This window comes from Nuphar pumila, chromosome 4 (assembly GCF_984573655.1).
Source record: "Nuphar pumila chromosome 4, dmNupPumi1.hap1.1, whole genome shotgun sequence".
Taxonomy (NCBI): Eukaryota; Viridiplantae; Streptophyta; class Magnoliopsida; order Nymphaeales; family Nymphaeaceae; genus Nuphar; species Nuphar pumila.
The window spans coordinates 8,218,899-8,243,388 of NC_143252.1; the positions used below are offsets into that span (position 1 = coordinate 8,218,899).

Sequence of the window (24,490 nt, forward strand, 5' to 3'; positions counted from 1 at the left end):
TTTTGCTTTTATATGTGGATGATATGCTTATAACTGGAAGTGATTCTAAAGGGGTTAAAAGCATAAAATCAATTTTGAAGGATAGGTTTGAAATGTCTGATTTGGGATTTCTAACTTATTTTTTGAGTATTGAAGTAGCTTACTCTCATAGATGGTATTTTTTATCTCAAACTAAGCTTGCCTCTGAGATTATTGACCGGTCAGGTATTACAGATGATAAGGTTTGTGAAACTTCTGCTATAATAGGAGCTAAAATGAAGATTGATGATGGTATTCCTCTCTTCGATCCCACCCCCTACAGACAGCTTGTGGGATCTTTGATGTATTTGAGTATTACTGGACCAGACATCTCTCATGCAGTTCATACTGCAAGTCAGTTCCAACATGCACCAACATCAGTTCACATGAGTGTCATCTTGCGGATTGTGAGATACATAAAAGGCACACTAAACAAGGGAGTATTCTTATCATCTTCTTCTGAATTAAAATTAATTGCTTATACTGACTCTGACTGGGGAGGTGGCCCAAATAATCGTCACTCCACCACTGGTTTTTGTGTGTTTTTAGGAGACTCACTGATTTCATGGAGATGTAAGAAGCAACAAAAAGTGTCTCTATCCTCAATAGAAACTGAATATCGTGCCATGGCGACTACTACCATGGAAATTGTATGGATTCATCAGCTATTAGAAGACATGGGGATCTCAATAGAAGGGCCTACCAAGCTATGCTGTGATAGCAAGAGTGCAATATATATTGCCAAAAATCATACTTTTCATGAGCGGACTAAACACATTGAGATGGACTGTCACTATGTTCGGGAAGCGTATCTGAAAGGAGTTATAGATCTTCCATATGTAACTTCAGAATATCAGTTGGCAGATTTCTTCACCAAAGCTTTGTGTGCTTCACAGTTCAATTTCCTCCTTGGCAAACTTTCGGTCATCTTGCCCTAAGTTTGAGGGGGGGTGTTAAATTGTAATTTATAAGACAATGTATTTTCTATATATATTTTATATATATAAAAGAAGATACATATACATATATATATTTCATATATGTATATGTATTCATCTACTTGTATATATAAAATATATATTTCTTTATTGTTTTTGAATATGATTGTAATTCCTCCTTTTTATTTTTTTATTTTTGTAATTTTTTTCATTTCTTGTTTTTGTTTTTTTTTTGTTTTTGTACACAGTCAGTGGCTGACTGTGTACAGTGTACAACAGTCAGCCATTGATTGTGTACACAGTTTTAAAAATATAGACGTTGGGCTGATTCCCAACGTCTCTAATAAGAGCTGTTGGGAATAGCCCAACGTCTCTTAAGTTTGCTTATAAATAAGAATAAGGGCTATGTGAGCCCATTGTATGTATGTATGTATTAGAGTAAGGAGTTGTCTCCTTAAGCTTATAAATATTGTGCATTTATTGCACTTTCTTTGGTGTAAAGCTTATAAACACTGTGCATTTATTGCACTTCTTTTGTGGTGTAAAGCTTATAAACAGAGTATTTGAAGTATCAAGTTATTTGAAAACTTGATTGTTTGCAAGGATTCTTCACAATAAGCAATTAGAGATAAGCGGCATAACAAGTAAAAAAAATACATGGTAGGCACAATCAATATTTCAGAACCAATTGTATATCAAGTCTAAGTAAAAAAAGAAACCAATGATGTATTTCAAAGCAAGATGTATTTTCAATCATTAACAATCAAGAGATACTAGTGAGATAGCATGTATTAATACAATTACTAGCATCAGATCTCACAATTCTCATAAACGTGTATGCCTACTACTAATGGAACCAAGAACACTGACGAAATTAAAATTCCAGGTCAACTTCGCTGCAAATATGTGGTCAAAAGTATGAATCTGAATAATTGGTTGCATGAGTAAACCACAAACAGGACCTTTTTTTTATATACTCAGCATACAATATACCTTCAGTTTTATTTAGTGAGTTCAACACTTCCTACTTCAAGCATTAAGGCATCTCTAAACGTTCTGTACATATTTTTGTGTTATCACAAATCGACATGTGCTAACCCACAATTTGGAACACACAATAATTTGAGTATTAAAATTTAGAACATGCGATAATTTGGGTATGGGAATATACTCAGAACATGAAATAATCTGAACATTAAAATGTTAGCGTCTGCGGTAGTTTAAGCAAGGAAATTAATCAGAATGCGTGATTACAATTTCAAAACATGTGGTATAGTTAGCATGGAAAATAATCAGAACATGCTAAAATCTGTATATTAAGATGATAGCACCTGCGATAGTTTAAGGAAAATAATTCTCTTAGCATACGCTTAAGGAATCCAAGCCTTAATGAATTTAGTAGTTACTGATGATAAATAATTCCAACAGCGTTTAACCCCATATCGTCAACCAGTGCTAAAGTGCGATTATGTACATAACAAAAATAAAACTTTAGAGGTACTAACACCCAAGATGCTATTCTAGTGGCTGGACCAACAAAAAAAATATTATCTTATACATCTAATCAGGAACTCTGTGTGAAACGGAACAACACAGAACCCTTTCAAAAACCCTGGAATGGGAAATATTTTATCATGTATTTATAACATGGAAAATGGTATCTTATGCAGCTATTCAATGTTTTCTGCACAGACCAAAAACCTCAAATACGAGAATAGAACATGCAACTCGCCCACCTACTGTGATGATCACTATTTGATACCCATTAATAGTACTATTCACCACTAGATTCTTGGGAAAATTTTCTAGAAATTCGCCCACATGAACCATCGATATTTCCTGGAACCGGATAGTTCCTGTACCCATATTAAGTCTAAGTATGCTCCACACGAACGATTTTACAGACAAAACTATGTGTATAAAAACATCCATCACTTAGGTTATACTGAGAAACGCAAAGAAAGAAAATACAACAGTAGGTAAAACTCCTTTAAAAAAATTCAGAACACCAAATCTATTTTAACAAAAAAATAGATTTACCTACAGAAGCACAGATTCGCATTTAAACAAAAATAAAACTTCAATACCGACTTTCCCAAAATTGATACATGCTAAATCAGAAAAAAAACTTATGTAGGCATGCTTACAGAACCAAGATTCTGCCCTTATAGGCTGAACCTTCTTGAATGAGCTGAGCAGTACCATATCTCGGGCTTGAGACAAGCACTCTGCAAAACCATAGGAGAAACCTACCTCTGTTGAGCTTTTTCCCCTTTTCCCGAGTTCCCCTACTGCCGTGCACTCTTCCTCAAGTCGTGTGACAGAGAGAGGAGGAAGGTAATGAGTGAGAGAGGAGGAATGAGAGAGTGGGGGATTTAAAGAGGTGAAGGAGCGAGAGTTGGAGGAGAAGGGGGAAACCGAGGAAATCGTGGGGGAGAGAGAGAAGGGGTCGGTTACCCGTCCTCCCCCATCCCCTTTCGGCTGCGTAAATGAGGTTTCACACAACCCCTTTTCTTTTCACTATATGGTAAACCCTAGTTATAAGGTTTACGTTTTGTTTTTCCTTTAACTTCACCTCTTAACCTTAACGAGTATTGTTTTTAACGTGAACCAATTTTTTTTCCCGATTTGGGTCACACGTACCCGCGACCCACTATTTCTTTGGGTCCACCTTTGGCCTATCCGGATCCATCCGCGGATCCGGTTCTTTTTAGATTTTTAAGGTAAAAATGTTTTTCTTAAATATAAACCCAACTAAATTACTTTTGGATTCAAATTCATTATCATGGATTTCCAATAAACTACTATAGCTCCAAGATCCGCTGTTTTCATACAACTCTTAAAAAAAAATCGGATCTAAGGATCCAAAATTTTCTTCATATTAGGATTTGGACCCATGGATCCACACAAATTATTCATGGATCCAAACTACACTATCGTGGATTCCAAGTGACTTATAATGGATCCAAGTAAATTTTAACTGGATCTCTAGTCTCTACCCTTTTTACCTCTCAGATGTCTAGGATCCAAATGCAGTAATATGGATCCACCCATCACATATGCTATTACGGGCCCCTCTAAAGTGTTATAGGTACAAAAATAGAAATTTGTCATTAACATTTAATTTAAACTTTGCGGATCCCCTGAATTCTTCTTGGATCCAGTATCCAATATGACCCTGATATTGAGGATCCAATATTAGAGATCTGATCCATTTGCCTAAAATCCCTTATTTGTTATTAAATTAAAATGTTCGTGATCCGCTATCTAAGATCCGAATGGAAAATCGAAGTTCTGAACAGGGTATTAAGGATCCAACATTGAAGATCCAAATAGGATATCCGAGATCCAATTATGAATAAACAATTAAAACAATAAAAATAACCTCGTACCAGCTTAACGACCTAAATTTCAAGTTTATTTATCTGATAAAAAATCACGGGTATTACACTAATGGATGATCAACATGAATTTACTATGTATAAGATCTGCTAGTGTTTGTGAAGTGTCTTGTCTTTTGCTGAATTTGCTGATTACACTCTTGTGTTTGTTTTCAGTTGTATTCTTTATAGTGAGGCGTCTTTTGGCCCTTAGGTTTTTGTTATTTGTATATCTAGTGAATCTCTAATAACATATACATTATTTGTAATCATATACATTATTTGTAATCTCCCATGTTCTAATTGTTAAAATGTATTGTATAAGATTGTATGTATATATATTCAAATATATATATATATATATGTGGTGGGTTATGTAATTTGAGTATATGTAATAGGAAATACCCACTAGGGGTATTTCAGTCTTTTTACAAGAGTTGTAATTAGGCTGTGCCCATTAGGGGCACATTGGTCATCACTATTTATTTTCTTTCTTTATTTTTAACTTTATTGTCCTTAACCATTTGGTTAAGGACATAATGGTAAATGGCCTTGTGTGTGGGCTATTGTGTATATAAAGGGGTAAACCCCCTCTTGTAAAGCTATGCTTGTTCTAAGCATTTTGGAATATTATTTTATTTTTATATTTGTGTTCTTGCTCTCTTTTGAGAGGTTTATGTCTTTGCCCTTAGTGGCTCTTTTGTATTTGACCCATAAGTGGCTTTTGTATTTGTGAATGTGCACATTTTAGCCCCTTTGTGTCATTGTGTTTGTGCACTTGTTGTATCATTACACTAATGAACGATAGGTTTTCATGATTCTCCTCCTTGTGCTCCTTCCATCATTTAGTTTTCATTAATTATTTCAGTGGCATACTGCTCAAAGGCTGACATGTGAATACCGTTTTTAGAGCATGTAGAAAATATTCCTTGACTTTGCTCCTTGCCTTTTGGTCTCTTTGAAAATCGATTTAAGTCTGTGAAAGGCCATGACACTGTGACAGTGATTTCAGCCGGTTTAATCTTCAACATGTTAACCAACTTTGAGCGTTTGTGTAATTTGTGATATCTTGGTAGCATACAAGCTTGAACTATTATTAGAATATTATGTTCGTTCATAAAATTGTCTTTATGACCTGGATGCTTTCACAGTGCCACAGTGGATTTATGAGAATGTTTATGTTTTATTTATTGAATATTAGGTTTTAGGTACTGACAATGCTTTTTTATCCTTAAGGTTACATCATATGCTCATGGTGCAACCGATTTGCTTGGCATCCAAATTGATGCTGCAATCAATGCTGGTTAGTTAATTTTTTACCTTCTATGGTTTTGCTTTTTGAAGTCCATGGGTCAAACAGTTGGTGATTGATTTATAATATTACATACTATGGTATTGCAGCCTGATTCTTGAAATATTTCCTGTTTGGATTTTTAGTCTTATGCCAACTAACACCTTTGGTACCTGACATTTTCATAGGAAATAGTGGTGGCCCTGCATTCAATGACCAGGGAGAGTGCATTGGGGTGGCTTTCCAGGTAAGGACCTATACATACATACCCATATATACATACATATGTGTATGTATGTATATATGCATGTGTGTAAGTATATATTTCCTTTCATTTATATATAATATTCTGCTAATATGCTTTGATGTTCATGCATGTTATTCACTTTGGAAGAACTGTTATAAACTTATAAATCTTTCTTTGTCTATAATATTCTGTTGTCTATTCTAAAGTCTGACCAGTGTGCATTTGCGACTGAACTGGAAAGGTCATGTTTTTAGGCATACAATTAAATATGTTTGTGTTCTTTATCTTGCGTCTTGGTTCAACATTATTTGCTGATAGTCCTATCTAATGACCTTGATGAGATCCTTCCATATAATCCACTGTTGTTAGCCTTCCATGCGACATCATGTCATGGTGCATTGATCATATGAACGTGTGACTGAGTAATTTATTATTTGTCAGTGATCTCTCAAGAAAATGGTCCACCATGCATTTGTACCATGTGGCTTGCTGTGGAACTTGTGGGTGCATCTAGATCATAAGAATACAACAACAACAACTACTACGCCTTCATCCCAAAACAATTGAGGTCGGCGAATTGGTTCATATTCATAGGGTATGACAGTTTTTATGCTGGCTGTCACTGGCCTACCGCAACCCTCCTCCTTTATCCGGGCTTGGGGTCGGCGAATTGGTTCATATTCATAGATCATAAGAATGTAATGGTAAAAAAACGTTAGTATTTTGGAAATTGGTCCTCTAGGGGCTTCATCAAGTAAGCAGAAGGTTATCATATCCATAATAAAGTTGTGCAAAACTCTACATTGAGGCTTCACTTGTGCATGCAAGGTGAAGTTAAAATCATTGCATAATGAAATAGATGTGAAAATGCTACATAATAATTTTGCCTTGTGTCACCTAATTCACTTGTTTTGTTTTGTTTTTCGAAATTTCCTCATGATTATAGTTCTTATGCACACCCTTGTTTTAGGTTTTCAGGTCAGATGATGCTGAAAATATTGGATATGTGATTCCCACAACTGTCGTATCTCATTTCTTGAATGACTATGAAAGAAATGGAAAATATACTGGTAAGAAATTGATTATGAGAAATCTTTGTTCTTGATATTTATTCTGTTGAGACTTGATAAGTTGCAACATTCGTTTTAACCCTCCAATTAAAGGGATCTTCATCTTGGTTCTGCATTTAATACAACTCCAGTTGGTAAAACCCTTGAGGTTTTTGACCTTGCGGCAATGGATGCCCCATGTAGGTTTTGAACTCATGACATCCCGTCAACTTGGTGACATTCACAATTGCCCCTATCAGATGAGCGGTGCCCTTGTGGGCTACATTTAATACAACTTTGGCAGAGAAAAAAATGCTATAGAGCCTCTTATATTCTCAAGTTAAAGATAGAAGTTCCGTAAAGAAACAAGACTTCAATTCACGAACCAAAGTGTTCCCTCAAGAAATCCACTTACAACACTCACAAAGTGAACCACAAAGTATTCTAAAATAACACACTCACAAACCCATAAAAGGGAATAAAATATAATCTATTCAACAAAGAAAGTGTTCCAAAAAGCTTCCAAATCAAAGGGGAGAACACCCCTATATATACAAGAGGGTAGAGAAGAGAGATGCTAGTTTGACTCTCCCTCTAACATGTATATTTATTGATAAATATATATGTATTATATATTGTATATATATAAATATATGTATATACACAAGTATATATATGTACATATATATATGTATGTATATTGTACCATACATACATAAGTATATATATAAATATATATACAATTTAACACTCCTCAAACTTACGATAGGATAATCGAAAGTTTGCCTAAAAGGAAGTGAAGCTTATGAGAAAAGCAAGGTTTAGTAAAAAAGTTCACCAACTGGTACTCTGATGTTACATAAGGTAGATCAATTGTTTTTTTAAGATATTCCTCTCAAATATAATGATAGTCCATTTCAATGTGCTTCGTTCTTTCGTGAAAGGTGTTGTTGCTGGAAATGTAGATAACACTCTTGTTGTCACAACACATCTTTGAAGCTCCTAGAATTTTGGTTCTCATATCAGCCAACAGTTTTCTCAGCCACACTACCTCCATTGTGGTCGTAGTCATGGCTCGATACTCGGCTTTAGTTGAGGAAAGAGAGACATTCTGTTGCTTTTTGCACTTTCACAATATCAACGATTCACCTAAGAAAACACAAAAACCTGTGGTTGTATGTATGTTGTTTGGATTACCTCCTCAGTCTGCATCTGTATATACAAGTAAATCTAATGCTAATAAAGAGCCCTAATAAGTTGTCTATAAAGAGTTGGATCATCCAGAGGCTTCCCATCATCAATTCTCATCTTGACATTTGTTACTTTAGGTGTGTCAACCTTCTTATCATTTGATATTCCAGACCTGAGAATAATATCAAAAGCAAACTTAGACTGAGATAATAAATAACCTCTAGGGGAATATGCAACTTCTATTCGTAGAAATTAACGTATAAAACCCAAATCAGTCATTTCAAAACTAGTTTTAAGAATATGTTTGATATATAAAACTCCTTGTTTGTCACCTCCAGTGATTATCATATCATCTATATAGAGCAATAAAATGACAGTACATGCATCGAGTCATCTTCACTTTTGCTTACATGCTTTTTCAATTTATTATCTTCTATACTCAACTCTTCTATAATGTCTTTAATAGAGGGCACTTTTCTTCTATAAGGAAGGATAGACTTGGTAGATTCAAATTCTAGCCTTAGGCCGTTAATGAGTTTTATGTCTACAAGAGACCAAATGAGTAGGTGACAAAGCAAAAGTGATAGAACCTTGGGGATATAAGATTTGGTATACAAGAATAAATAGGAATAGGAATGGAGTAGGGATTATTATGAGTCGTGAGTTTATAGATAATGTAGTTGAGGTCCGTAGGAAGGGTGATAGGATTTTACTTATTAAATTAGTATTAGGTACGGATATTATTAATATTATTAGTGTTTATGCACCTCAAGTAGGTTTAGATGATTCCATTAAGCGTCAATTTTGGGAAGATTTAGATGGAGTAGTACAAGGGATATCTTATGGAGAAAAGCTTTTCATCGGCGGTGACCTTAATGGACATGTAAGCATTAATAAGGATGAATTTGAGAGTATCCAAAGAAACGAAAGTTGAGAAAGGATTTTATATTTTGGTTTGTCCTATGATATGATCTTAGCAAACACTTGGTTTAGGAAGAGGGAGTCTCACCTAGTAATATTTAAAAGTGGGGTTAATACAAGTCAGATAGATTTTTTCCTACTTAGAAAGAGAGATAGGAGTTGTTGCATCGATTGTAAGGTTATACCAGGAGAAAGTGTAGCTACACAACATAGAGTCTTAATTTTAGATCTTAGAATTAGACAATGCCGCAAAAGAGATGGACATAGGATAGATCCTAGAATTAAGTGGCAGACACTGAAAGGAGCTAAACAAGGAATGTTTGTAGAGCAGGTAGTTAAGGAAGTTGATTGGTGTCTCGAGGAGGATTCAAAATCAATGTGGAATAAGATAGCGGGTGGCATGAGAAAGGTGGCTAAGGAGGTATTGGGTGAGTCTAAAGGTGGTGCATCGCTAGGTAATGATATATCATGGTGGAACGAGGATGTCAAATTAGCTACTAAGGTTAAAAGAGAGTGTTATAGAAATCTAAGTAAGAGTCGTGATAATGAGAATTTGGAGAAGTATATGATAGCAAAGAAGGAAGCTAAAAAAGTAGTTCGAAACGCGAGGGATAAGGTATATAAGGAGGTTTATGACAAGTTGGATACCAAAGAGGGCGAGAAGGATATTTATAGGCTTGCAAAGATGAGAGATAGAAAATCGAGGGATCTGAGTATGGTTAGATGTATCAAAGATGAAATGCAAAGGGTTTTAGTCAAAGATGAGGAGATTAAGAAGAGATGGAAAGATTATTTTGATAAGCTATTTAATGGAAGTCATGCTCAGGATCTTGAAGACTTTTCCATTCCTTTTTATGAGATGAATCGTGACTTCATGCGCAAGATTCAAAAGAAAAAAATTGTAGAGGCTTCGAAGAAAATGAAATCAAGAAAGGCAGTTGGCCCAGATGGTATACCTATCGAGGCTTGGAAATGCTTGGGAGAGAAAGGTTTAGAATGGTTGACAAATCTTTTTAACAAGATTTGGCGAACAAATAAGATGCCTAATGAGTGGAGGAAGAGTACTTTGGTGCATCTATATAAGAATAAAGGTGATATACAAGATTGTACAAACTATCGTGGTATAAAACTCATGAGTCATACTATGAAACTTTGGGAGAAGGTGATTGAGTCTAGGTTGAGGAAGGTTGTCATGATATCGGAGAATCAATTTGGTTTTATGCCTGAAAGATTAACTATGGAAGCTATACATCTTCTTAGACAACTTATTGAGAGATATAGAGAGAGAAACAAAGATTTGCATATGGTTTTTATTGATTTGGAGAAGGCATACGATAGAGTACCTAGGGACGTTCTCTGGTGGACGATGATGAAGAAAGGTGTTTCTCTCAAGTACATTAGTATAATTAAAGATATGTATGAAGGAGTAGTAACCAATGTCCGTACTTGTGGAGGGGTGACAACCAATTTTCCTATTTGCTATAGTGATGGATGAGCTTACGAGATCAATTCAAGAAAATGTGTCGTGGTGTATGTTGTTTGCTGATGATATTGTTTTGATTGATGAGTCTAGAGCTGCGGTTAATGCTAAGTTAGAATTATGGAGACAGACATTGGAAGCAAGAGGTTTTAAGTTGAGTAAGAGTAAGACAAAATATATGGAATGTCGGTTTAGTAAGAAACGAAGTAGTGATGGGAGTGTAGTAAAGCTTGGTGAGCAAGAAATACCGGTTGATGATTGTTTCAAATATTTGGGATCTATCATTCAAAAGTATGAAGAAATTGATGGAGATGTAAATCATAGGATAAAGGTTGGGTGGATGAAATGGAAAAGTGCAACTGGAGTGTTGTGCGATCGTAGAATGTCATTGCGGTTGAAGGGAAAGTTTTATAGGACGACTATTAGGCCCGCTTTCCTATATGGTACAGAATGTTGGGCTGCCAAGATACATCATATTCAAAAAATGAGTGTAGTTGAGATGCATATGCTTAGATGGATGTGTGGAAATACAATAAAAGATAAGATTCAGAACGAGGAGATACGTAAGAAGGTAGGCGTTGCACCCATTGAAAATAAGATGAGAGAGAATCGTTTACGGTGGTTTGGACATATTCGGCGAAGGCCTAATGATGCTCCAGTTAGAAGGATGGAGAAATGGGAAAATATATTAGTTAAAAGAGGTCGGGGTAGGCCTAGGAAGACATGGATGGAGATGATAGGAAAGGATATGAATGCTTTGAACCTCACCGATGACATGACATTTGATAGAAATGATTGGAGGAGAAGGATTCATGTAGAAGACCCAGAATGATTTTCTTTTTTGGTTTATATCGCCGACCCCAATTGTTTTGGGATAAAGGCGTAGTTGTTGTTGTTGTTGTTGTTGTTGTTGTTGAGACCGTTAATGAGTTGATAAAAGTGCTTCCACGTCTATTTGTCTTTGGCGGAGTTCTCTGTCTTTGAGACAGTGCCACTTTAGCTCTAGAAGCGCCAATTCTTCCCAAAGTTCGGATAGATCATTATAATATGCTCTAATAGTTTTATCCCCTTGGATTATAGTCCGAACTTTATCTTGCACGTTACATATATGTGCAATATCTTTAAGAGAATAGATTCTCTTAAGATAATCCCAAGCGTTATTAGCATGTTCAAATTTGGCAAGACTTGAATATTTTTTCACATCCACACTACTAATAAGCCAAGACATGATCTCGGGATATCCCATCCTCCACTCCTACTTATTCTCATAAGTGGTTATAGCTTTAGTTTTCTCATTTTCGGTTAGAAGAACCTCTTTCTCACCCTCTACCTTTAGTGAGGACTAGCTTGGGTTTCGGATTGGATCCATCTACTAGTCTCCACAATCACTTTCCCTAAATAAGGTGTTTCATGATAGAGCCCCATTTTACATAAGTGAAATCATGGGGCTTTACTGGTTTAATAGTGATATTATCATTGTCATCCATTTTTACAAGGGTTTGAGAGGGAGCAAAAAAGAAAAGAGAGCGAGAGAAGAGAAAAAATAGAGAGCGAGGAGATGAAAAAGAACAAGCACACCTCTATGATCACACGATCCAACAAGCCACACTTGCACAATTCCGCGAACACTTGATTTACCAAGAAGGTCTTTCTTTCTTCCGTTGAATACGAAAAATGAAGCAACAAGCAACCTTCAAAAATCAAGAGCAAGCTTGCTTTGATACCATGCAAAGAAACAATAAGACCTCAATTCACAAACCAAAGTGTTCCCTCAAGGAATTCACTTACAACACTCACAAAGTGTTCTAAAAAAGCACACTTACAAACCCATAAAAGGGAATAAAATATAATCTATTCAACAAAAAAAGCATGCCAAAAGGCTTCCAAATCAAAGGAGAGAACACCCCTATATATACAAGAGGGTAGAGAGGAGAGAAGCTAAAAAGAGAGGGAGCAGTCAAACCCAGTTTTACTCTCCCTCTAACATATATATTTATTGATAAATATATGTATTATATATTGTATATATACAAATATATGTATATATGCAAGTATATATATAATACCATACATACATAAGTGTGTATATATATATAAATATATGTACAATTTAACAAGCTCATGCGTACTTTCAAACATTAAACTTAATAACCAACAAAGCCTGTTCCAACTAGCTCACTGAATACTCTTCCTGCCACAAGTTCTCTGCCTTGTAAATATGTGCCAGGGTTAACTTGCACTACCTACTTATTGTAGACCCTTGCTTTCTGAAATGTATTTGGTTTTACCTACTTATGTTGCAAGTCATTTGGAATCTTTTGTCAATAAGTCTCTAGTGACTTCCAGAAAGTTTTAATGAAAATTCTTGGAAAATCTACGGAAACATTAAAATATAATAGTATTTATGAAAATGGCATGTATTATTTTTACTTTTCGGGACACTACCAACAGAATCTCATGATATAATCATGGTAGCACTGCAATACTCTGATAATAAATTAAAATTTAGTGATATTTTGCAAATACTAGCTAGGGAAATTTGAAGATTTTTTCCCCTATGGGGAATCTCTGCAAAGATATCATAACATTTTCAAATTCTTGATGATATTTACAGTGAAGGTGTACATTATGAGGTGACTAGACCAGAATTACGGATGAAATTATCTTGCTAGCCTTCTTGTCCTACACAAATTAAGGTCTATATTTCATGATGTACATGGGATACTAAAACACTTCTGACAATCTTTAAAACAAGGGGAATTTCTATGATGATAATTGGTGTCATATCTCGTATTAAAGTAAGAAATGACTTGCTACTGCATCATCTGTTTCAGTGAAATTGTTAAAAGTCGCACCATCTTACCAGTTACCAGGGGTTCTCATGTTGGCATATAAACTGGGGGTTATCTGCCCGCTTGCCTACAATTAATGCTGCTGCTGCTGCTGATAATAGTAGTAATAGTTGCCTCAAAATATGATCAGGCTAAACCAGGCATATGTAACTTGAATTGTTAACTGCGATATTTTTGTTATGCTTTCAGATCTTTCAAACAAGGGTACTCTCTCTCTCTCTCTCTCTCTCTCTCTCTCTCTCTCTCTCTTTGGCTATATCTGATGGAGTAGCCATCTTCAAAACAACTGCTACAAAATCTGGATGATGAGATGAACTACTTACAATCTGCAGGATTTCCTTCCCTTGGAGTGTTGCTACAGAAGTTGGAGAATCCTGTTTTACGTAGATGTCTGAAAGTGAAGTCTAATGAGGTATATGTGCTTCCCATATATTTCAAGCTTGCAGCCTTCTATCATATTCTGGATTTTCTATCAAGTTTTAGTTGAACAGTTATGAATGGGTTATAGTTGAGAAATATCCTGATGAATGGGAGCTGTCTTAACCTAAAGTGCTACAACTGAACATTCTTCACAACAGGTGCCTAAACCAACTCTTTTCTCGATGAAGCAATTGGGGCTTATCAAAGAACATAAATCCTTTTACTCTCATTAGCACAACCAAATATCTTCTCCATCTTCAAGTCTTAAAAGGAGAATGGTTGGGAAAGAATATTATAAAAAATTTAAATTTCTGGTTATGGAACTAACAAAAAGAAAATTTGCGTAAAAGTAGTCATGTATAAGACATAAGACAGTAAAACAAGAGGTTCAAATGTTTCCTTTTCCAAGCATAAGAGTAGAAGTTCCATTTATAAGTCTGATCATACTACTAACAGGTAATGAAACATCTGTAGGGACGTAGCCCTTTTACCTGCCATATGGCCTGAGGTCCTCGAGTTAATGGTCCAAGGCCTGGGAATAGCAAAGGCATGATTACTTTGTGATGTATTGGAACTTGGAAGTAGATGCCAAGCACGAAGTTGTGGCTGGTCTATCTCCCACTTTAAGTTCTACCTTTCCAATCTTTCTTTTTCTCTCTCAAAGAGGTCAATTTCCATGCCACTCATAGCATTTTGTTTTTGGGTATTCTCATATTGGAGAGTGGAAAACCTTATTTATTAATGGCAGGCTTCCCTCCTAGATCCCAACACTACTCTTTAGTATTCTGGGTTTACCACATTGAGAGCACATTGACTTGTCTTTATCATCTCCAAATTTAAACTCTCTGGCGGTTCTCGCAATCCTTCAAATTCAAATGGCTCATAGCTTGCTGGCAACCGACCTTTCACAGTCATTTGGAGGTTGTGGATCCTTAGGAATAGAATCTCCCATGAAGGTCAAATCCCCAACATGAATCAACTGCAGCATGAGATATGGAATTACTGCACAGAGTTACCTTAAATTAAAGTGGTCAAAGGACCAGAAGCTAGTGATGAGATTGTGGATAAGTCTTCCTTTTGATATAGGGCTGTGGTGTCATGAAATAGCATAAAAACCGAGGCATATGACAAATTAAAAATAATAAAGTTGTTTTATTAGAAAGGATTGAAAATGAGTACTAAAATGCTTTAACACAATGCATTTATCAAAGGCATAAAAACCATAAAATGATTTAGGAACAATGAAGGATTAAAAAATATAAATAATCAGATTAGATCCCAAGAAGCATTTTCTCATGTGCCCAATGTCAAACTGAATATCTGGTTTTCACGCCGCTCTTCAATTGTTTCAAACTTTTGCCATTTGTGTTTGAATTTGATTAGCTGTATCTATTTTGACAATGGCATCCCCTTATGGGCGTTTTCTTACACCTCACTAATGTCTACTTGTTTCTGCTTGTAGAAGCACCAAGTTCGCTCACTAAGTGTTTGACAAAATGGTAGTACTAAATGCTGTATCTTGTTATGCTGAACCTGTTGGTGCTTGAAAAAGCATGATTGAGTGGACTTATGAATGCACATCTTCAATTATGCTTGAAGGTATACATAAGCAAAGCAAAAAATTTTAAGTGGCACATAAACTTGTTTATGCTGGGTACGTATGCAGTGGAAATTCAGTTGAACTGACTGACATTGACAGGGGCGAAATGAAGTTCTGATAACAAATGGCATGAGCATGATGGGGATGCTCACAGGTTGTTCAAACAGAAATTTGTAAAAAAAAAATAGTGGATACATTTTAACTGGGTTAATCAAGTCATCCTTGTAAGAACTACTTTGATATGTATGGAAAATGTGGAAGGACCAAAATGGTGAGACTCCATTGATATTCTAACACTAAAAGTAGGATCAACGTAGTGTCGGATCTGGAGAAGAAAGCAATAAATGGAATGGTGCTCATGAACAAGCACTTTGTTTCTTGAACCTTGATATCATCTCCTTGATGTAGATTCCACACGTGCTGCTCTTTAACTTTCCAATTAAGTTCACATTATGGATGAGTCTACTGAAATTGTGCAGTGTACTTTATGAAGTGTGAAGAGCCGTTGTGAGGTTGATCCTGAGACTTTGGAGAATTTCACTGGAAAATTGTATGATTTAGCTATTGGATGAAGTCCATAGAAAATATTTGAGGTAGTTGGCAAGGTGTTTTTTGGTTCTGCCTTGGGCAACAAAAACTGAAGTTGGTTTTGGCAGCCCATGAAGAATCAGGAGTGATGTGGAGATTAAGTAGAGAAATGATAACAGTTGAAAACTCTTATTAACCACAGATTTTATATTGTAAGTGAATTCCTTTATGTTTTTTGTCATCATTTCTTAGAAGTTGACGTGCCATGGTTGTCAAGTTTTTTCTCTGACCAATCATATCTGCATCTTGTCCTGTTCCCTCATCCATATCTGTGTGACATGGCGAGACACTTGATTCATGCAGGTAACTTGGTTATTGCCATGATTAGGAACAGTAACTTCTGAATTTTAAGAATTATAAGAAAGATTAACGAAATTCATTACTAAGCCATACTTGTTACTGAGGATTAAAGTATAAGGAGGCACTCAAAAGCTCTTTGTGCAACATTTTCATGTGTAACTATGGGTGTGAACTGCCTTTTTCTTAACTCAGACGCTTTGTGTGAGCCTTGTGGGCTCTTTGCTGATGATGTTGATGATATATCTGTTTGTGGTGACATTTCAAGTGCTATTTTCTGCATCATCTAATTCGTAACATGATTTGCTACTAACTACTAAGAAACTTTGATGTGTTGCAGGGTGTGCTAGTGCGAAAAGTTGAACCTACATCCCCTGCGAGTAGTGTAATAAAGGAGGTATGCCAACTTGTTATATCTTGTTAGTTTTTTAGGCTTAAAAGGTTCTGCTTATATTATCCAGATATGTTTTTAACATTTACTAGAATCTAGTGGTTTGGGTCCTTTGGGAGGTATATATGCTTAACTCTTCCCTGTACATTTGCCAAAATATTGGACCAATTCAGCTATTGTTATGGCTTGATGTTTTAATTGTATGATGTGGAACTTGGTCCTTGCACAAAAAAACTATCGAGTTTCAAATTCAATGCCTCAGTAGATTACATGATGGAGCTAGAGAAAAATCATGTTATGAATGGGCACCTCTCTTAATCAAAGGAAGTGGACACATGTTGTCACAGTCATGAATTATGATATTCTTTTTACGTATATATGGTTGTGATTGGCAGTTCAGCCTGGCTTCCAATGGTACCATCTCTCTATAGGGCAAGTGGATAGCTTTTAGTTGATTAATTTATTTCTGTAGTAGCAAGGCACATTGCTGAAACAAGATTCAATCTGATTTTTCTTGTACATCTCAACCGTTACCTCTAGTATAAAATCATAGACAGATGTCAAGAAAGTTTACTCATTTTTATTATAAACTTGCCAATTATTTTTATTGCATCAGATTTACAGATCCATTTGCTTATTTACCTGTCGATGAGGGGTATTTATGTAAGAAAAACAATATCAGATTTAGATAAAACACCACAGTTGTCTTTCAGCAGGAGGAGGAGAGAGAGGAAGGAAGAGAGGGAGGGAGATGCTGAAAAGCGGCAGCCACATTTGAGATGGCTAGCCCTAATGCTATATTATGTAACATATAATACAAAAGATTCAAAATAAATACAAATAACATAATTGCCATTACATAAAGAAAATAATCTAAACATGATTAGATGCACGTATTTGGATCCGATCTAGATCCGATGACGTCAAATCACATTTTATCACCCTCCCTCAAGTTGTGCATGGTCATGAACCATGGACAACTTGTTCTTTAAGAACCAAAATTGATGCTTTGTTAGGCCTTTGGTGAATAAATCGGCAACTTGGCTTTCTGTACAAATATGACGACACTCAATCTCTTTGTCTTCAACCTTTTGTATGATGAAGTGTTGATCTATCTCAATATGCTTTGTGCGATTATGCTGTATAGGATTATAGGCAATGTTAATAGCACTCTGATTATCACACAACAAAAATGATTATGAGATTCCTTCTTCAAGATCTGCAAGATGTCTGACCCATGTAGCTTCAGCTGTCCCAGCTGCCATAGACCTATATTTAGCTTTAGTACTGTACCTAGCAATAGCTCTTTGTTTTCTGCTACTTCATGACACCAGTTTTTTTTCAATGAATATATAATAACCAGAAACAAATTGCCTCTCATTTGGATCCCCTGCCCAATCTGCATTTGTATAAGTGATGATCTCATGTCCCTTATTGTCAATCAAATTTCTTTGATAAAGAAGACCGTCACCAATGGTTCATTTCAAAAATCTTAAAATTCTTTTCACGGCTTCAACATGACCAGTTCTTGGTTCATGCATGAATTGAGATACCTGATTAACAGAATATACGATGTCTGGATTGGTAAAAGTGAGATACTAAAGCATTCCAACGATACTTCGATATTTGGTCATATCACTATATAAGTCTCCATCATTAGAACTCAGTTTTTTATGCAGAATACAAGGTGTGTTTAGGGGCTTGCAATTTGACATCCTTGCCTTGCTCAAAAGATCGAGAGTATATTTATGTTGAGTAAGAGTTAAAACATCATCTCCTCTATCCACCTCAACCCCGAGAAAATACCTTAAGTCACCAAGATCTTTCATCTTGAAATTTTGCATCAATAATTCCTTCACGGTCTGTATATGACTATTAGAATTGCCTGTAAGAATTATGTCATCAACATATATAAGTAATAACGTAGTAACATCCTTATCTTTGAAAATGAAGAGTGAATGATCAAGAGAGCATCTGCAAAAACCATAGTTTTGAATTTTGAGAGAAAAACTCTCAAACCAAGAGCAAGAGGCTTTCTTCAATCCATAAAAAGCTCTTCTCAGTTTACAGACATAATCCTTGGGTTTTCCTTCAGCATATCTAGGGGGTTGCTCAATCCTTCAAATCTCCATGTAAGAAGGCATTTTTAAGATGTAGCTGGTTCAACTGCCATCCACAATCAACAGCTAAAAATATAACAATCTTTATTGTTCCCATCTTAACAAGAGGACTAAAAGTTTCATCATAATCTTGCCCATATTCTTATGCGAAACCATGTGCCACAAGTCTTGCTTTATATCTTTCAATACATCCATTAGGTTTATACTTAATCTTATAAACCCATTTGCACTCAACAACATTTTTCTTCTCTGGTTTAGGAACAATTTTTCAGGTTTGGCATTCATGAAGAGCTTCTATCTCCTTATTCATAACCTCTGTCCATTTATGTGATTTAATGACTTGATAGAAGTTGCCAAGTTCATCATGCTTCTCTACTTGTAACATGAACAACTGAAAATCCATGAAAAAGTTATCATAGCTGACCCATTTTTGAATAGGATGACATATCCTTTTCGATCTTCTTAATGGAGGCCGACTCATATTTTGCTCTACATTGTCTGTGACATGATCTCTTGTTCTTTTAACATAAACTTGACCAGAAAATCTCTGAAATTCTTTACACATTTCATTTTTTTAAGAATGTGAAGGTTCGAGATTTTGTCTATTTGAACTCAATTCTTCACAAAACAAGATCTCCTTTCACTTTCAAACAATTCTGCACTCAACCAAGGATCATAAACTTCAACATTTTAAGATGAGTTCTGCTCTTGGAATAATGACATGCTCTCAAAATTTTGTTCATCAAAAACAACATTTCTGAAAATCTTGATACACTTGGTTACCGGGTCATAACATCTGTATCCCTTATAATCATCCGCATATCCAACAAATTTGCACTTCATTGCTTTATCTTGAAATTTATTCTCCAGAGATTTGTCAATATGAACATAACAAATACAACGAAAGGTGCGCAAGTCATTATAATCAGGATGTTTTTCAAGAAGAGTAAAATATGGAGACTTGTCTTCTAAAATTCCCATGAACAGACGGTTAATCACATGTACTGCTGTATGAAAAGCTTTTGTCCAAAGATTAATAAAAATATTACTATCATGAAGCATACTCATGATACTCTCTACGATATGACGGTGTTTTCGTTCAGCCACTCCATTCTGTTGAGGAGTATGTGGACATGACACACGCCTACTTATCCCATTATTTTGAAGAAAATCAAGAAAGTCATTTGAAGAATATTCACCTCCACCATCACATTGAAAATGCACAACATTGAAAGATAAATGATTTTTAACAAGTGCACAAAAATCTTGAAATAATATAAAAACTTCGGACTTGTGTTTCATGAAGTATATCCAAGTGAAATGAGAATAACTATCTATGAATAAAACATAATATTGACTTCCAGATGAATATCATACAGGAGGCAGTTCCCATATATCAGAGTACACAATTTCAAAAGCTTATGAGGCTCTTTCATTAGCAAGATTAAAAGGAAGAACATGACTCTTACATAACTGACAACTTGAACATTTTTTAGCATCTAAAACAGAATGTAGACCGGACTCTAGAATCAAATTTTCTGACACAAGTTTCTTAATGAAACCATGACTACAATGACCCAACCGATTGTGCCATAAATTTGGCTTATTACATTAAGAAAGATTAAAGACATCTGTATGACAAGACTTGAGACTCTAAGATGTCGGTTCCAAAAAAGGTGACTTCAGGGTAGAAGAAGAATGAGATGTTGGATCCTCCTTAAATATATACATGTTTCCTCATTGCTCCCCCTTAGTGAACGTCTCCTTCATTTGAAGATCCTTAATATATACAGAAGGAGTAAATTCGACAAAAGAATTTGTATCATCAATAAGTTTGGATACAGAAACAATATTCTTTTTAATATTAGGAGCAAAAAGAACATTAGATAGGTTAAGAGAAGTACTAGACAAATGAATTTGTGCACTTCCAACATGGAAAATGTGATGATGTGTTCTATCTCCAATGATTATACTACCTTTTCCGAAATAAGGAGATAAATTCGAGAGCTTACCAACATTTCCTTGTTCATTCTACTTAATACTCATCTGAGATAAAGTTGCCATCAAAAGTTGTTGCATATCTCTGTAATGAAATGGTGGTCTTCCACAAATGCGCAAACAACTCACAAATATGTGTCTATTGGAGACACTACAAGCATGGCCCTTGAAAGGGTATAAATGGAAGAACACTTGAAATAAATAATAATTTATTCATAACAGAAATGCTTAAGAAGCATTGAGTTTACAAGTGAGGGGTTCACCCCTATTTATACAAGTAGAGGAGGAGAGGAAGAGCTCTTAAGGAGCTCTTCCTAAGAGTCGTTGGACCTAGTCCAACGACTCTATTTGTAGCCGTTGGACTAGGTCCAACGGCTATAGGAATGGTCAAGATCTAACGAGATCTTGACTATCTAGTTCAAAGTGAACTAGGAAAAAATTAAAAAAATGAAAAAGAAAGAATAAAAAGAAATATATAATATATATTATAACAATACTATATATATATTATATGTGTATTTACATTACATGTTATGTTTTAACACTCCCCCTTAAACTTACGGTACAATGAGCGAAAGTGAAATCGGGGAGCAACGAGATGCTTTGTGAAGAAATCTGTTAATTGATATTTGGATGTAACATATGGCAGATCGATGGTTCCATGTAAGTATTTCTCTCTGACATAGTGATAGTCCATCTCAATGTGTTTGGTGCGCTCATAGAACGTTCGGTTGCTTGCAATGTAAATAACACTTTTGTTGTCACAACACATTTTTGAAGCTTGCGTCGCTTCAACTCTCATATCGGCTAGCAATCGTCTGAGCCAAACAACTTCCATAGTGGTAGTTGTCATGACTCTGTATTCAGCTTTGGTGGAGGAAAGAGAGACTTTTGTTGCTTCTTGCATCTCCACGAAATCAAAGATTCACCTAAGAACACAAAAAAAACCAGTGGTTGAGTGCCTATTATTAGGATCACCTCCCCAGTCAGCATCAATGTATGAAATTAAATTTAAAGACGATGAAGCAGACATGAAGAGTCCTCGTAAAAGAGAAGACTTTAAATATCTAATAATTCGCAAGACTGCTTCCATATGCACAGAGGTGGGAGCATGTTGTCACTGGCTCGCAGTATGAACAACATGAGCTATATCTAGTCTAGTAATGAAAAGATAAGAAAGAGCTCCAATAAGCTGTTGGTAAGGGGTAGGGTCATCAAGAAGTTCACCATCATCAATCTTCATTTTAGCATTAACAACTTCGGGAGTATCAACTTTCTTATCATCTGTAATTCCAGACCTGAAAACAATATCCAAAGCAAATTTAGATTGTGATATCAAGTACCCACGAGAGGAATAAGCAATTTCAATGCCTAAAAAATATCTTAATAAGCCTAAGTCAGTCATTTTAAAGTGAGTTTTAAGAAGAGTTTTAATATTTGCAACTCCCTGTTTGTCACCGTCGGTGATGATTATATCATCCATATAAAGAAGAGTAAAAATGATGACTGCATCAGATTTCTTAATAAACAAAGCAGTGTCAATTAAACAAGGTTGAAATTCAATATCAATCATAACATGATTAAATCTGTCATATCAGGCTTTTGGAGCCTGCTTAAGACTATATAGAGTTTTTTCTATACGAAGAGCTTTACCCTTAGAAATACTAATACCAGGTGGGGCTTCCATGTATACTTCTTCAATGAGATTTTCATTTAAGAAAACATTTTTAACATCTAATTAAAATATAACTCATTTTCTAATTGAGGCCAAGGCTATTAAAGTTCTGACAGTGGTCATACGGGCAACATGAGCGAATGTTTCTTCATAATCGATACCATACTCTTGAGCATATCCTTTTGCCACTAGTTGGGCCTTATATCTTTTCAAGGTTCTATCACTTTTGGTTTTGACTTTGTATACCCATCTACATCCTATAGGTTTCTTACTTGGAGGAATATCTTGGATAGTCCAGGTGTTGGTCTTTTCTTATGCATCCAATTCAGTTTTCATGGCTTCTATCCATTCTATATGATTTTTGGCTTGTGGATAGGATGATGGCTCAACATATGATTGTATTAATGCAATGGTTGCCCTATAAGTGGGTGAAAAAGATTCGTAAGACACAAATTTTCTAGGAGGTCTAGAAATTCTAGACGTCTAGGTGGAACTTCGGAGTATTTTTCTAAAGCACATGGAAGATTTTGCTCTCTACGTCTTGAATATTACAGACTAACATCCCTATGAATTTGCTCTCTATCATCATCATCATCATCATCATTTTCAATAGCAATCAGACTTTGATCATTTTCAAGGCCACATTCAAAATCACATTCATTGGATTTTGAAGTAAGATAAATTAAAAAAGAATATTCAGTGATATCCTTGGGTTTATTGAATTAAAAAATGCATTCTTTTTTCAAAAAAGATACATTTCTTGACACATACAAATTTTCATTTTGAAAGTCGAAACACCTATAGCCTTTTTTATTATTAGCATATCCCAGAAAAGCATATTGGATTGCACGAGGGGAAAATTTGACATTTTTGTTGGTGAAAACAAAACACTTGCATCAAAGACTCTTAACCTAGAATATTCTGGAGCCAACTTAAAAAGTTTTTCTATTGGAGTTATATTCTTTAACGAGGAAGATGAAATCCTATTGATGAGGTAGGTAGCAGTTAGGACCGCATCAGCCCAAAAACTTTTTGGAACCTGATTTGCAATCAGCAAGGTCCTAGTAGTTTTCATAATGTGCCGATGTTTACGTTCGGCTAAGCCATTCTGTTGTGGAGTTTGTGGACATGATCTTTGATGTGTAATGCCATGTAGATTGAGGCAGTCTTTGAATTCTTTGGATATAAACTCTCCCCCTGAATCAGTGCGAAAGATGAAAATATCATTTTGAAACTTATTTTTAACCATTTTATGAACTATTTGAAAGTTGGCAAAAACTTCAGGTTTATGTTTAAGAAAATAAATCCAAGTATGTTTAGAAAAATCATCAATAAAAATGACATAATATGCAAAACCACCTTTGAAAATAACTAGTGTCGGGCTCCAAACATCCGAATGAATTAACTCAAGTGGTCGTGAGGAAACAAAAGTTCTACTAAGAAAAGGCAATATTTTCATTTGGCCAAGAATGCGTCTTTACAAGAAAAACTTTCAGAATTACAAAATTTTCTCAAACTTGAAAAATATTGAATTTTAGACATGTGAGGATGGCAGAGTCTTTTGTGCCATAAATCCAATTCTAATTTCTGAACATTATAACAAAATGCATTGAGTCTAGGTTGAGGAAGGTTGTCATGATATCGGAGAATCAATTTGGTTTTATGCCTGGAAGATCAACTATGGAAGCTATACATCTTCTTAGACAACTTATTGAAAGATATAGAGAAAGGAACAAAGATTTGCATATGGTTTTTATTGATTTAGAGAAGGCATACGATAGAGTACCTAGGGACGTTCTCTGGTGGACAATGATGAAGAAAGGTGTTTCTCTCAAGTACATTAGTATAATTAAAGATATGTATGAAGGAGTAGTAACCAATGTCCGCACTTGTGGAGGGGTGTCAACCAATTTTCCGATAACGGTTGGGTTACATCAAGGATCTGCTTTAAGCCCTTTCCTATTTGCGATAGTGATGGATGAGCTTACGAGATCAATTCAAGAAAATGTACCGTGGTGTATGTTGTTTGCTGAT

General features: G+C 35.4%; 1 protein-coding gene across 2 annotated transcripts in view; it reads left to right on the plus strand.

The window, feature by feature from the left end:
• Positions 1-24,490, plus strand: part of LOC149839252 (protease Do-like 2, chloroplastic) — a 53,760-nt gene that overhangs the window by 22,366 nt on the left and 6,904 nt on the right. For both annotated transcript variants that reach the window (XM_090002410.1, XM_090002411.1), the window contains exons 9-13: positions 5,573-5,639; positions 5,816-5,874; positions 6,845-6,944; positions 13,700-13,779; positions 16,613-16,669. In XM_090002410.1, coding sequence (XP_089858536.1) covers positions 5,573-5,639; positions 5,816-5,874; positions 6,845-6,944; positions 13,700-13,779; positions 16,613-16,669 — 363 coding nt within the window. The remainder of the gene's footprint in view (positions 1-5,572; positions 5,640-5,815; positions 5,875-6,844; positions 6,945-13,699; positions 13,780-16,612; positions 16,670-24,490) is intronic.